General features: G+C 39.4%; 1 protein-coding gene across 2 annotated transcripts; it reads left to right on the top strand.

The window, feature by feature from the left end:
• Window positions 1-4,367: 4,367 nt before the first annotated feature.
• Window positions 4,368-8,369, top strand: LOC131222917 (protein IQ-domain 26-like). Of its 2 annotated transcripts, XM_058218159.1 has the most exons (4): window positions 4,368-4,945; window positions 5,094-5,886; window positions 6,602-6,808; window positions 7,485-8,369. In XM_058218159.1, exons 2-4 carry the CDS (start codon window positions 5,479-5,481, stop codon window positions 8,178-8,180), a joined length of 1,311 nt encoding a protein of 436 aa, XP_058074142.1. In that variant the 5' UTR covers window positions 4,368-4,945; window positions 5,094-5,478; the 3' UTR covers window positions 8,181-8,369. The 2 variants fall into 2 exon arrangements, with proteins under 2 accessions (XP_058074142.1, XP_058074141.1); XM_058218158.1 differs by having other exon boundaries at window positions 4,368-5,886.
• The last annotated feature ends 6,727 nt before the right edge of the window (window positions 8,370-15,096 follow it).

Genomic DNA, 15,096 nt, shown 5'->3' with positions numbered 1-15,096 from the left:
ATACAACACAACTTCAATTTTCATAAAGCAATACCAGTGGTGAATTGTAGGGCTATACCAGATAGTGCAAGTTCTAGAAATGAAGACCTCGATGATACGACCAGTCCATGGAGGAGATTGTCTAGATCATATTGAAAGATACTATCAAAGTAAGGCCGAACTTCCTAGTTTTAATGAATTATTATGTATAGAAAATTTACTCGATGGATTGTCGCCCATGAGGGGCATCCAACATCACATAAGCCTTGTCCTTGGGGTTAGTTTGTCCAACCGCCTTCACTGTCAGGTGAGTCAGAAATAATGTTAAATCTTGAAGGCAGGACTGAAGGATCTGATCGATACTAGTCAAGTCAAGGAAATCATGAGTATATGTATTTTGACAGCTTAAAAGCCGAATGCCAAGTATAAGAAAATGACTAATAAACATCGGCATCAAAAGTTATCTCAAAATCATGAACCAAGTCCCTTGAGTAACTCGAGGACGAGTTTTTTCCAAGCGGAGTGGTTGTCTGATGTAGAATGTGTCAGAAATACATTCCTAGCATGGTTGGACCAAAAGAAGGTGGACTGTAAATTGATCATAACTTTTGATATGGGTATCGTTACGGTGTACCAGACAAAGTATCATGAATCGAAGCAGTACGAGAACTCGAGGACGAGTTTTTTTAAAGTAGATGGGACTGATGTAGAGCTAGTCGCGGACACTTTCATGTCCAACATGGACCAAAGAAGGCCCGATCAAAGGCAAAAGTCATCAAAACCATCAAAACCTTAAAGCATGCATATCTCGCAAGCCGGAATGAGTTACTCAACATACTAGATATGATTTTGGGGTAGGACGAGCTACTTTAGACAACCAACCTGGCTATGCCGGATTACCAATGCCGAATTTGCGAGATTCTATCATATCGACGACTGCATTCCATGTTTAGTTCAGTTTTTACTATAAATAGTAAGTTTTAATTTGATTATAACTCTTCATCCATTGGGCTTTATGAGTTGTGTCGAATATGAAAAGTGCTTAGAATAATTATGAGAATAACATGGTTAAGCCATATATGACACTTACTATAAAAGTAAATTTACTATTTATAGTAAATTTTTAGTTATAATTTGCTTCTGATTTCTCTCTTATTGCTTGGTATTCATATTTAAAGGGTTGTGAACTCATTTATTTCATAAATTAATTAAAATTTGAATTTATTAGAATTTAATTCTATTTTCTTGCTTTCTTTACTCGTGGATTCGAAAAGTTTCTGTGAGGAGTCTAGAGAAGCTCCGTAAATTCTATTAACCTCATCACGTTTATCCCTGCGTCATATCATCATATTTCAAATGGTGCTAAACCATAAGATTTTACTTTTTTATATCATTTATAATTTTGACTTGATCATTTAATAGAAATGTGTCATACCGACGTGTTAAAGGTGCGTCTAAGATTTAGGATAATAGAAAGGTATTACGTATCTGTGTTAGATGCAAGACATAAAAATTTGGGACCATGAAGAACTTAGTTGGTAAGATGGCAATGATATGATGTGGCTTTCATCCTGGTGCGGTACAAGTGTTCCAATTTCATATCCATGACAAACGGGACTTGTGCTTTGGTAACCGTACTTCTCCTCGGGTAAACCACTAGTAGACGAAAGCGGCTTGCGTACCGAGTAACTCAATACTGTGGAGCCCACCTTCATTCATGCATTATATTAACTCCATTAATCCATTTTATTATATAATTTTTAGGGTTTCAGGGCTTTAAACCAAAAATTAATCATATCCAAAGCTCAAGTGGACCACACCACCTTGAAAAGTGTGATTTAAGTCTACAGTTGAAAGGTTGTTGGGGGCTCACAAAAGTTTTAGATCAATATTATATTCTTTTTTCCCTTTCATCCATGTCTTTGTGATCTCATGAACAATTTGGACGACAAATAAACATTATCAAGGCCTTAGAAAGGTTTCAACGGTGGTGGATATCAATATTTTCAATGTTGCCTTCAATAGGTCTACTTGAGCTTTTGATATCTTTTAATTTTGGGCTCAACTCTTAAAGTGATCTAGATAGACGGATGGACGGCATAGATAAACCATATGAACTCACAATGGGCTTGATAGAGTTTTATTAGTACAATAAGAGCAAATTGAGTAACTTGCAATCCGATTTCCTGGTAGACCATGCTTAAATTGTTCTCCAATGAATGATCTTTACCTTCCAATTTACGGCCAAAATATTTGATGGGAAAAAGAAACACAACAAGAGTCCACATTCATCTGATTGCAGTCTATGAAAAGGAAGCGAATTGGCTGGTGTACCTCACACCACGTATATACCTGCTTTACTGATGTCAGCAAGTTCTGTCGGTTTGATCAGAAGGTACATGTTATATCCAAACTATCCATCCATTTGGAGAGCTCATCTTAAAGCTTGAGAAGAAAACCAAGACAGATCTAGCTATCAAGTGGACCACACTGCAAAAAGCAGTGGGAGATTGAACGTCTACCATTGAAACCCTTTCTGGGGTCACAGAAGTTTGGAAACAATATGAATTTTGTTTTCCCCTTAATTCATGTCTTTGTGGCCTTATGAACAGATTAGATGGAAAATAAATGTTATGGTAGGCCCTACAAATTTTTTAATGGTGAAAATCATAATCTCCACTGCTATTTGTAGTGCTGTCCGGATGATCTCTCGATATGATTCATTTTTTTATAATAATCTAAAATTATTTCTAAATATAGATGAACCGTATAGATGTAATAAATATATAACTGTGAGGCCATGTAACTTTGTTCTGCTTTAAACCGTTCGTACAACCCGGAGACTAAGGAGTGTGCTCGTCTTCGCATTACACGCACATACGGCAGCTATATAGCTGGTGTGTGGTACACCAGCCAATCCGCATCCCTACGAAAAATGGTCTGGATTAGTTGATGATTCTCCATTCAATTGAGCATAGGCTCATTTGTGAGAATTCAAAACATGCGTACACAAAAGTCATTTGAAAAAACGAAGGTCATGCATCATATAACCCGTACAAAGGGTGCATGGTGTACCCACTGGGTCAAGTATGTACTCAGGGATACCTCTGACAGTAACACGTGACCTAATCAACAACCCTACTTCATCTCATGTCCTTGGCGGCCAGGTCGCCACGTAGGTCGGTCCATAGTATTGGATATGCACATGATGCAGGTGGAAATGGGCTCATAGAAAACATGTTTGAAAGTTTGTTAGCTCCCATCTCTGCGCATCTCTGATCAAATTTGGCCAACAACACCGTGTTGGTATCACCACATAATCCCCCTTCAAAAAGTAAATTCCTTAAGTGACCGGGCATTGTTTCGAGGGAGCGGTTGGGCTTCGGGCGTGATGCGTGTTATATATCCATAGTGGGGGAATGATGTATGTTATATATCCATGTTATTCATCTATTTCGCAAGCTCATTTTAAGGTATGATCCAAAAATATAAAGTAAAATTAAAGCTAAGTAGACCATAGTAGTGGATAACTAATAACACACAGTTTAGACCCAGGTAAGGTCCACCCTGATGCTTATTTGCCAACAACTTGTTCATAAGATCCATGAGACTTGGATGAAGGGAAAAGAGCAGGCCTCGTTTGGCACCATAGACCCAGAGTACTTTGATTAAATATTCTCTAAATTTGGAATACCTTGGATTTAGAAATCTTCACACTTAAATTATGTAGGATGTTTATAAGAATTTGAATTTAATTAGTTCAGTGAATGTATACTTTGGTGAAAACACGTTGAAATTCCAACCCTTGGATGGGCTCCAAGCATAGAATCACAACCCAACGGCTAACTAATGTTTTTTTAACCGTTGACTTGCATGGCTAAATTTTGAACCGCTGAAATCATTCTATCCAATTAATCTTAGTGATGTAATTGATAATATGATTATTTTAGAAAATCATCGATGGCCCACATGTATGATAGATTAATAGCTGGTGACACATATGATGCACGTCCAACTATCGGACCTTTAAAAATGAGAGGAGGTTTTGAAATCTCTTAAATTTGGAATACTCTTTGATCCATTCTGCCAAATGACCAATGAATCACAGACGGATCCCGCAAAGCATGTGATCATTCCCTATACTGAAAAAAGCCAACGGTTCAGATGAATCATGGAAGCGGGAAGATCCAATTCATAAAATATTTGCATCGTTATCCATCATTGCAACGGAGATAACCAGATGAATGGTTCTGATGATCACAAGGGTGGGCCTCACATACGATGGTGACTACATTTTGTAATGTTCCCGCGGACTACGAAGCACATTGTTTTCATTTCATTTTCATCCCGAAACACCCTTTTCCGAAAAATCCATTCAAATCTAGAATCCAAGCAGCCTTTTCGCCAACCTTCCATTTCTGAGACATCTCTCGCAGAGGAAAATTACACATCGAAAGGGCAGCGAGATACGGCAGAACGAAAGAAAAGATCTTCTTCTCAGAGTGGGAGGAAAAGTCACAGGCTTTGATGGAGGATCTTTAATGGCAGAGAAGGATTTCTGCAGAAAATCGCATATTTTCCTCATTTTCTCATAATTTTTTTCTATAAAATCTTACAGCAGATTAGAATCCCAGAAAAACCCGGTTCCGATTTTTTCTCATCTCGTTCAAGATCTCGTGTTTAAATGACTACAGAGAGCAGAAGGTTAAAAAGGTAATTTTTCACTAGAGAGAGAGAGAGAGAGAGAGAGACAGAGTTGCAGAGAATAAATAAAGGAGGGACGAGAGAACAGAAAGAAAAACAAATAAAATAAACTGAAAGATTCACGATATTGTCAGCAGCTGAGAAAAATGAGGTATCTTTCTTTTTGAGGACACGTCGCTCCGAAGAGAGAGAGGGAGAGAGCTTTTTTAAAGCTTTCAAGTTCTGAGAAGAAAATCCGAGCTTCTGTTTGAAATTTTGAGAGGTGGGTTTTCTCTCTTTTGCCTTTCTACTCTGGTTTTCGCACTTTTCTAATCGGTATTTGTGTTGGGTCTTGTCCGTAATTATAGATTTAATAATGGGTTTTTTCGGTTTTTTCTTTCTGTGACATCGCTTTTTGTCTTCTAATGCAGTTCTTCACGAGGCGTTGACAGGTTTTTCAAAAATCCCTTATCTCCATCCCTCCTTTCAACAATCTCCTGCTTCTCTCTCTCTCTCTCTCTCTCTCTCTCTCTCTCTCTCTCTCTCTCTCCTCAATTCTCTTTGGTAACAGCCAACATGTAAAGAAATTTCAGCCGGGTTTTTTGGTTTCTTCTTTGTTCCATCTGTAGGACTTGCTCTCTCTCTCTCTCTCTCTCTCTCTCTCTCTCTCTCGTCAGTTCTCTTTGGCAACATGTAAAGACATTTCAGCTGGGCTTTCGTTTCTTCGTTTTTTTCATCTGTAGTTATTAGGTGTCTCTCCTTTTGTTCTGTTTGTTTCATTTTTGGCCGGAATTGTCAGTTTCCGTCTTCCGGGGAATGGGGCGGGCGTCGAGGTGGCTGAGGAGCTTGTTGGGTGGGAAGAAGGAGAGAGATCACAGGGGGGATTCGAATTCCGGCAGTGAAAGGAAGGACAAGAAAAGGTGGAGTTTTTGCAACGTGGGTGGGGATTCGAGCGTGGGTCAGATTCCGGCGAGTGTTCAAGGGAGCATTCCCACGGCAGAGGCAGCCTGGTTGAGGTCTTATTACAATGAGACTGAGAAGGAGCAGAACAAGCACGCGATTGCCGTCGCAGCAGCTACAGCTGCGGCAGCGGATGCAGCTGTTGCTGCGGCGCAGGCTGCAGTGGCTGTTGTTAGGCTTACGAGCTATGGGAGGGGGACGATGTTCGGTGGCCATGAGCGCTGGGCTGCTGTGAAGATCCAAACTGCGTTTCGAGGGTATTTGGTAAGAGAATTACATTCCTGAATTGGGTTTTTTTTTTTCATGGCTTCTGTTTTTTAATTTGCGCAAGTTGTGTTTGGTTGCTGAGGGAATTTACGAAATTTAGGATGTTGGGTGTGTTTTTGCATTGTGGATTTTTAATTTGAAGCTGATCTTTGAAATTTCTAGTTGCTTGGTTCTCTCCATCATAGATATTTAGGGGGAAAAAAAAAGGTTCTCTTGCTAGTTCTTGTTCTTGCTGCTGTTCTTCACTTAATGCAAAATGCCTGTAGAGATATGCTTTTCTGTAGTTCTGAATTGGGTGTTTCTTTTCCTCTGCCGAATCTCGTTTGAAACGAATGTTTGGATTTGATTTCTCATTTGAGCATTTCTTTTTCTTCTGATTTATGATTTGCTTCTCTTCATTTGCTGAATCTAGTTTGGTGGTTCTTTCTTCAAATTGGTCATCTTTGGTTCCTCTGTTTTCTTCGTATGTAGTACCCAGTGCAAAAACGCATCTTTTGATTGTTTTTTATCAAGTTGGTCTTCTTTTTCTTGTTCTCTGTTTGTTGAATCTGATATCGAATTACTTCCAACTGTATCCATTCTTTCTACTTGCTTTTATTCAGGTTTGAGGATTTTAGCAATTGGAAGTTCTGTTTGTCTGCTTTCATTTCCGTTCTTTATAAATCACCTTAATTTCCTTTCTTTCGCTGAGCCTGATTTTTATCTGCACCAGGCAAAAAAGGCTCTTAGAGCCCTCAAAGGACTGGTGAAGTTGCAGGCTCATGTCCGAGGTTATCTTGTGCGAAAACAAGCTGCTGCAGCTCTTCAGGGCATGCAAGCTCTCATACGAGCTCAGGCCAATGTCCGGATGCAGAAAGCTCGCAGTCTCATTAACACCGAGTGGAGGATTCAGCCAGAAATCCATCCCCGTAAATCGATTGTAAGATTCAACTGCAAACTCTTCCGTTGAGGATGGAAGCACAGCCCAATTGCCAAAGTTGTAGTATTTGGAGCTCCTTGACGGGTCGAAGCAGTCCTTTCTGCCCATGTCGTTGTTTGGCAGAGTGCATTTGGTTGCATCCAAATGTCATGAAATTTCATGATTAATCAGTCTAATTTGGTGCAACCAAACACACCCAACAGTAACAATTCAAGGCAGAATAGGCAGAAAAAATAATAATCATTGAAGAAAACCCATGTTTCCTCAAATGTAGCGACAGTTGATTTGGGCAGTCTCACTTCTATAGCTACCCAAATCACGATTACAGGTCCATCTGAGCGCCTCCTTGAGCTGAATTTAGTTGTCCCACCGTATGGGGGCGGTTCGAATGGTTCACACAAATCAATATTGGGTGCGTTTCGAGTTTGACTCGAAACACATCCAGTATGCTAGCTTGGGGTGATGAAGGGGGAAAAAATCAGATCCCCCATAATGCAGTTGTTGGCTTTCCATGTTGCCAAAAATAATAGAAGAAAGGATAATTCACTCTGGTGAAATATCTAATTGGTTTGCAATAGGGATTACACCCAAACACGTCCTTGGTGCGTCATTGATTTCATTGTTTGCCTATGTTTCAGGATTTTGCTGTAACCCATTTTTTCCTACTAATTTGCAGGAAAGATTCGACGACACGAGAAGCGAACACACAGCATCAATCCACAGTAGGAGGCTCTCAGCACCCCTTGAAGCTACCATCAATGCAAATGCCTTCGATGAGAGCCCAAAGATCGTTGAAATTGACACTTGTAGACCGAAATCAAGATCCCGCCGGATCAATGCCTCTATGTCAGATTGTGGCGAAGACCTGCATCCCCAAATGCTCTCCTCCCCACACCCATATCATATTCCTGCCCGTCTCTCCATACCTGAGTGCCGTAATGTCCCGGAGTTTGATTGGGCACTCACGGGCGATGAATGCAGATTCTCCACCGCCCAAAGTACCCCTCGGTTTGTGAATACAAGTGGGTCGAATGCTGGAATGCCTGTAACACCTGCAAAGAGCGTCTGTGCTGAAAACTTCTTCCGTCGGTACTCTAATTATCCTAATTACATGGCAAACACACAGTCATTTAAGGCAAAACTAAGGTCTTATAGTGCTCCGAAGCAAAGACCTGAGCCAGGGCCCAAAAAAAGGCTATCGTTAAATGAAATGGTGGAATCGAGGGCAAGTTTGAGCGGCGTCCGAATGCAACGGTCGTGCTCGCAGGCCCAAGAAGCTTTTAGTTTCAAAAATATTGTAATGGGTAGGCTGGATAGGTCTGTTGAGAACGTTAGAGAGTCAGAGAGAGACTACTTGCAGAAGAGATGGTGAAAAGAGCCCGTGTGAGCTTGAGCTTGTTTTCCTCTCTCTGATCCTATTGTAAGAAATGAAAAAAAAAAAAAAGAAAAGAAAAAAAAAACACAAAGGTGTGCCACTTCTCAAAACATGATGCGATTTGAATTTGTTTGTAGCTCTGATTTGAACTTCATATTGAATATCTTCAGCTGTATTTGGATTTGACATTTTGCATTTCAGAATCAATCATCCATTGCTGCAAGTGGTTGGTGGGATGTTGGCGCACATAAGACATTCAATACGAATTTTAGGTGTCGGTTGGCTACCTGGCATTTGGGAGTAAGAACTGATCACCTATAGGCATCTGCCCTGCACGGCTAGTAGCATGGCACAGCATTTTCAGCTACAGCCACAAAGGGGGGGACCCAAAATTTAAAAAAAAAAAAAAAAAAATCTTTTGTGGCTGAAAACACCCTTTCACCCTACTAGTGGTGCAAGCTTGTAGAATTCATTTTCAAGATACAGGAATTGAGAATTTCCTTCTGTAGGTCATGTTTGGCAACTTGGTACTTTGTGAATCCAGAAACTATGCTTTGGATGCTGGAAAAGAATTGCCTTGAATTCTACCATGTAACACATTCAATATGAGATTTGGTGCCTGTTTGGAATATTCCAATTTGAGGCAGATTGTATGTCTCTGCCCGAAACTCAAATTTGATTACGATTGGTTCGTATCCCACTCGAGATTTGGAGTGGAAACCCCAGAAGTGGTTTCATGCCCTGTTCACCTCCCAACACAAGTTGGATCGGTTCTGTGGATGAAGCAGGGCAAATCCTGATTTGGGCAAACCTCCAAACAGGTCTTTATCCTGTTTGTGGCATTGGTCTAACATCCATCGTTGGTTAACTTTATGTTCTAAATCCCATAAGATCAGCTTTAACACATGATTTGATTAGTCTCTAACTACAAAAAGATCAATCTAAATTCCAGTAAATAAAAAGTTAGTAAGCCGTGTTTGGTTGTATCAAATATCTTGAAATTTCATGGTATTTGGTGCAACCAAACAAAGGGGTGGACATTGAAAAAGTAATAATCATTTTCTTCAACATTGTTGAAAATGGATTTATCTTCAAGGTATTATTGTTATCTAAATTTATTAAATAACAATTATCTCATATCTCGAGATAGAGAATTTTAATTAAGAAAAAGACTAATGATTACATTACAGAATTTATTATTTTTTCTGCGATTTAAATAACAAAAAAGAAAAAGAAAAAAGATTTTCTTTACCCATAGAGTCATATCCAAAGAAGCTTAGAAATCTGATAATTGAATGGGGTGGATTGTTTGGTCGATTGAACTTTTATAACTTCAGCCATACACGATACCATTCATTGTAAGTGATCGGTTACCATCTGCAAAACTAGGCCACACGGTATGGTGGGGCTCAAAGACCGTCATATCAATAATGGTCCTCTTAATTGGAGACCATGTATGAAGCAAGAAGTATTTGTTGGACCTTTTTTTTTTAATGAAAATTTTCAGTTTATGCTTTTGTGAGTTATTCGTTACTTTGATGGCGAGCTTTGCTTTTCCGGGTTGGTAGGATTTCTAGCTTCTCTTCTTCTTTTGGGTCATTTTCTGTTTCATTTGCGGGTCATCTTCCTGTTTTCTTTTGCTTTGGTGGGCCAGGTTCTTGATTGTTTCAGTTGGAGTGACAGGAGAATTCCATCCTTCTCTTTTGGCACTAGCCTAGAATAGATGACCCACTTGTGCAAAATCCAAGCCACTCATTAGGTGATCCCAATGTGTAGCTCCATGGTCTAAAAAAACAGACTTTTCTGATAACTAAATGAACCACATATATTTTTGAGTTTTGAACTGTTGGTCAGTTTTCTATCAACTGTTCAATTTGACCATTTGTGGCCCACCTAATGAACTTATTCACCTTATTTTTTTGAGAATGTCACTCAACAATGGGGCTTCTAGTGAGCGGCTTGGATCTAACACACCTGTGACATGTTTCCAAATTTAAGAGCCATTAGTTTACTAAACATTCCCCAACGTTGTTGGAACTATGTTTCAGGACTAATATATATATATATATATATATATATATATATATATATATATATATATATATATATATATATATATATAATTAAAAAAAAAAGTCATTGGGCATTTTTTTGCGAGATTTTCAATTCTAACAAGTGGCGCCCACATTCTGTTATCCAGACCATCGGTCTGTTTCTTTCCACCGAGGGTGGAAAATGGTCCAATAATCCGTCAGATCATATGATCCCAGCCACCTATATTAGGACCACTTTCTGTTCTTAATAGTCCACTTGGAAAGAATCAGTGCAAGTTGGCCAAAGGTTATTTTCACACTCATTACATAACCAGATGAAATAAGAGGAATGCTCACCCCTTCTGGCCCATCATGTTGTGATCCAGGCTGTTTATCAGAGATCCTTGTGTCAACGTAAAGGTGAGTAAGAAATGCTGGCGCATATCTGGACTCATGATGAGGATCTCGATTTTAAAAATGCCATGTTGGTCATCCAATTTAGCACTTACTAGATGAACGGTCTGGATCATCATTTGATGGGACCCCTTGGAGTCCTATCAAATGAAGATGGTTGATCTAGGGGCAGGAACCAGTGCATGATGTCTATGGATGTCCACTTCGGGTTCTTTCAGGCTTTCTTCTCATCTTCTATTCAATCTCTTCAGTCCTAGTCAAAATCATTTTATGCCTTTGTTGTACATGACTCACCCATCTACTCTCCATTATTTCATTCAACTGAAAAAATGAATGGGTAGGACCATCCAATTGCTCCCTAAATGCATGAATGTTCAAGATCACAACCTTTCGTTCCATTTATTGGGCCATGGAGTGTATTAGTGGCTCCTCAGAACTTACCATCAAATGGTCTCATGGATTCCTAAGCCGGTTTGGGAATTATAGGACCATGGGATACGGTGTCACCATCTTTCACAATTGAGATTTTGCTTTTGTAGGTCTGGAAAGATGATTTGATGGGCCATGTGATTTTCCATTTTATGATGTGAATGATGGTCAATCAAAAGGTGAGAAGAGATGTCTGTTTGTTGGCATGAAGGTGGATGACTAGTTCTTGAAGATGTCAATGAATGTCATAATTCTGTGAACCCTGAATGATTGACTTAAATGATGCATGCCTTCCCATTTAATATAATGATTGAACATATAGTAATGAAGTTTCTTAGATGGATTGTGCAATATCATGGTCAAGGTGACTTTGAATCAACCCGAATTCTCATATCTGATGAGGATTAAAATTCTGACAAAGCCCAGTAAAAGAAGAAAAGAGTGGGCTAACAAAGAGAAAAGGGTGTGGGCAAGAGAGAGGAAGGGTATGGGCGGTGAGGGAAAGTATAGGCCACACATGTAGAGAGAGAAAAAGGGTGAGGTAATTAACATGTTGTATTGTTTTGTAAGAAAATTAATTTTAAAAAATAAATTAATTTATTTTTAAAATGTAAATAAATATTTATATATGAATATTTTTTATTTAAAAAAATACTCATTTGGATTAGTGGTACATAGAGAAGTTTTTGCCACTTTGGAGCTTAATTTTTAGACACTTAGTTCCAAGCCATATGAGTTATGATACAATTATGAAGTAAATTAGGATTTTTTTTTTTCCTAACACGCATTTACACCACAATGGGTACTAGAACAAATTTCCTTGTGTTAAAACTCATGTGAGTCTATCACGGAGGCATGAGTAAAGTTATGGCTATGGTTGTTATTTACATGTGTTGACACGTGGCAACAATTTTTTACTCTGTGTAATTGTCTTTGTTTAAAAGCAACAAAAATAGCAGCAGCAAAAAAGGTGACGCTAGTTTGCACAATTCAATCAAGCATCAGGCCACACATGTAAATGAGGGCATGCATTCAATTTATGTATGTGATTAGGAGGTGTGGGTGTGCAAAAGTTGTACTCGATTCAATGTTTGATTGAACGCTAATGACCCTCACACTAAAATGATTCAGTAAGACCAGTTTCGAAGATCCGGTTGTCAAACCAGGCACGAGTTGTAATCAGCGACCAAGCGATTTGCAAAAGGGTTGGGGGTGAGTCCTTTTTTATGGATTCTTTTTGCCTTGTATCTAAGGACTTGTTCTTTTATTAGAAATTGTAGCTAATATATATTTTCTCTAAGGAATAAAGATGAATAAGTATAAAAAAAGGCTTAAAAAATGTCAATTTTATTAATGTTTGAATGAAATTCATTACAATCAACAAAATATCAAATAAACTAGAAAAATTAAAAAAAATTAAAAAAAATAAATACATAATCAATATATAAGAACAGATGATAAAGGCGAATGGTCAACAGGATGCGACTGAAAAGATGATCACCATGATAGGAATTTTCTCCTCATTGTTGGGTTCGAGGAAATCGAACTAGTTTCGATATCATCGATAATTGCTGAATTTTTTACCGCTGGTCGCTGGACAGTTTTTTGGTCCTGTCGATATCATCGATGGACTTTAGATGATATCGAAGGCTGTCATCAAGAGACCTTTGATGACATCGATAATTATTGGATTTTTCACCCCTAGTCGCTGGACAGTTTTTGGTCCTATTTCGATATCATCGAAGGACCGTTGATGATATCGAAGGCTGTCATCAAAAGATCGTTGATATCATCGAAGAGTTCCACAGATGCGATTACGGAAACGCAGATTTTGTGGATTTTGTTTCTTATTTTGATTATACCTCTTTCTATTCTTATATAAAGGGGTGTATGCGGGATTGGGGTATATTTCAGGGTATTCTAGGGTTTCCTAAAACTTTATAAGGGTTTGCTAAAGGGCTTAGGGTTATCAAAGGTATGAGAGAGAGAGAGAAAGAAAGAGAGAGAAGAAGCTTGTAAAAGGGAGGCTATGCTCGTAGAGGTGATCTACCATATCTCAGCACTTCCATGTCCTCGTAATCGGTGAGATCTCTCCGTCTTCTTTATTTCTCTAATTGTTTATCTACTCTTGCGTGAGTGAAGAAGGTTTGATCCAAGCGGTGTGTGCTTGTGATCGGTTGTAACGTTCCGCTTTATAGTGGATTGTTGATCTGGACGAGGTCCCGTGGTTTTTACCTCTTTGAGGGTTTTTCACGTAAAAATCCTTGGTGTGGTGTAGTTTATGTTTTGATTTAATTCATTGCATTATTATTCCATAATTCTGGTTTGTTTCGGGAGGCTAGATCCTAAGATTTTGTGCAAGGCCCCCAACAAAGTGGTATCAGAGCTAAGTTCATTGAACGGGTAGGATCGGTTTTGAATTATGGAAGGTGGCTCATCAAGGATGATCAGCCTCAATGGTTCTAACTGGACCATATGAAAGGCTAAGATGGAGGACTTGCTAAATTGCAAGGACTTATATTCTCCAATTTTAAGCATATCAGCAAAATCCAAGGATATGTCTGATGATGATTAGAAGAAGATGGACCGAAAGGCGGTGGGATTTATTAGACAATGGCTGAATGATTCTGTGTTCCACTATGTGTCTACGGAGACCTCAGCCGCTAGCTTATGACTGAAATTGGAAGGGCAGTATGAGAGGAAGACAGCCGGAAATAAGAATTTTCTGATAAGGCGACTTGTGAATCTCAAGTTCAAAGATGGTGGTTCTGTGGCCGAGCACATGAATGAGGTCAGTAATATAGTGAACCAGCTCTCCACTATGAAGATGGTCCTGGATGATGAATTGCAGGCCTTACTATTACTCACTTCGTTGCCTTACAGTTGAGAGACATTGGTGGTGTCTCTAAGTAACTCCGCGCCAAACGGAAAGATATCCATAGAACAGGTAACCAGTTGTCCCTTCAATGAGGAGACAAGGAGGAAGTCTCGGGGGTCTACTCAAAAAGAGGCCCTTGTGACACAAGAACGGGGGAGAGGAAAGAACAGGAAGGGCGGGAAGGCCCGAGATAAATCAAGAGGCAAGTTGAGTACCAGAAAAGATGTTAATTGCTGGAATTGTGGCAAGAAGGGCCACTACAAGCATGAATGTCATGGTAAAAAGAACGACAAGAAAGGAAAAGGAAAGGAGAAGGAAGATAAATCAGATTCCACTGCGGTCGCTTCAAATGGTGACGTTGTAGTTATTCTTTTAGAAGATCACGATATATATCTCACGGCTACGAGTCAGGACACCGACTGAGTGGTTGACTCAGGAGCTTCTTTTCATGCGACTCCATGCAAGGATTTCTTTACAAGTTACAAGTCAAGTGATTATGAAACCGTGAAGATGGAAAATTCTGGCGTATTGAAGATCGTAAGGGTCGGTGATATTTGTGTGAAGACCGATATGGGTTGCACATTGGTTCTCAGGGATGTGAGGCATATCTTAGACCTTCGCCTCAACTTGATGTCGACGGGAAGGCTGGATAATGATGGCTATGAAAGCCGGTTTGCTGGTGGGCATTGGAAGCTCATCAAGAGTTCGTTGATCACAGCTAGATGAAAAAAGTGTTGCACCCTTTACAAGGCAAGTGTCAGTGTGTGCAAGGGTGGGTTGAACGCAGCAGAAGATTCAGCTATTAACGTGTGGCACAGGCGTCTATGCCACATGAGTGAAAAAAGGGCTTCAGCTACTAGCGAGGAAGCAGCTCCTTCCAGACGTGACAGGTGCACCTCTTAAAACCTATCTTAATTGTTTATCGGGGAAACAGTATAGAGTTTCATTTATTAAATCTGTTTCTCATATTAATAAAGTGCATGCATTAGATTTAGTCTATTTTGATGTTTGTGGTCCAATGAGGACAAAAACCTTGGGTGGGGCATTGTATTTTGTCACTTTTTTATAAATGATGCATCTAGGAGGGTTTGGATTTATGCTTTGAAATCCAAGGACGAGGTCTTTGGTGTGTTTAAATTATTTCATGCTTTGGTCGAGA

The sequence above is a fragment of the Magnolia sinica genome, chromosome 13 (assembly GCF_029962835.1).
Source record: "Magnolia sinica isolate HGM2019 chromosome 13, MsV1, whole genome shotgun sequence".
NCBI lineage: Eukaryota > Viridiplantae > Streptophyta > Magnoliopsida > Magnoliales > Magnoliaceae > Magnolia > Magnolia sinica.
The sequence above is the reverse complement of the archived record's forward strand: the minus strand, read 5'-3'. Positions and strand labels throughout refer to the sequence as shown.

Bases quoted from the DNA above. Each gene is read 5' to 3' on its own strand.
- LOC131222917 (XM_058218159.1), top strand. From the start codon at position 5,479: ATGGGGCGGGCGTCGAGGTGGCTGAGGAGCTTGTTGGGTGGGAAGAAG. The intron at 5,887-6,601 runs GTAAGAGAATTA...TATCTGCACCAG, and splicing joins CTGCGTTTCGAGGGTATTTG to GCAAAAAAGGCTCTTAGAGC. The intron at 6,809-7,484 runs GTAAGATTCAAC...ACTAATTTGCAG, and splicing joins TCCATCCCCGTAAATCGATT to GAAAGATTCGACGACACGAG.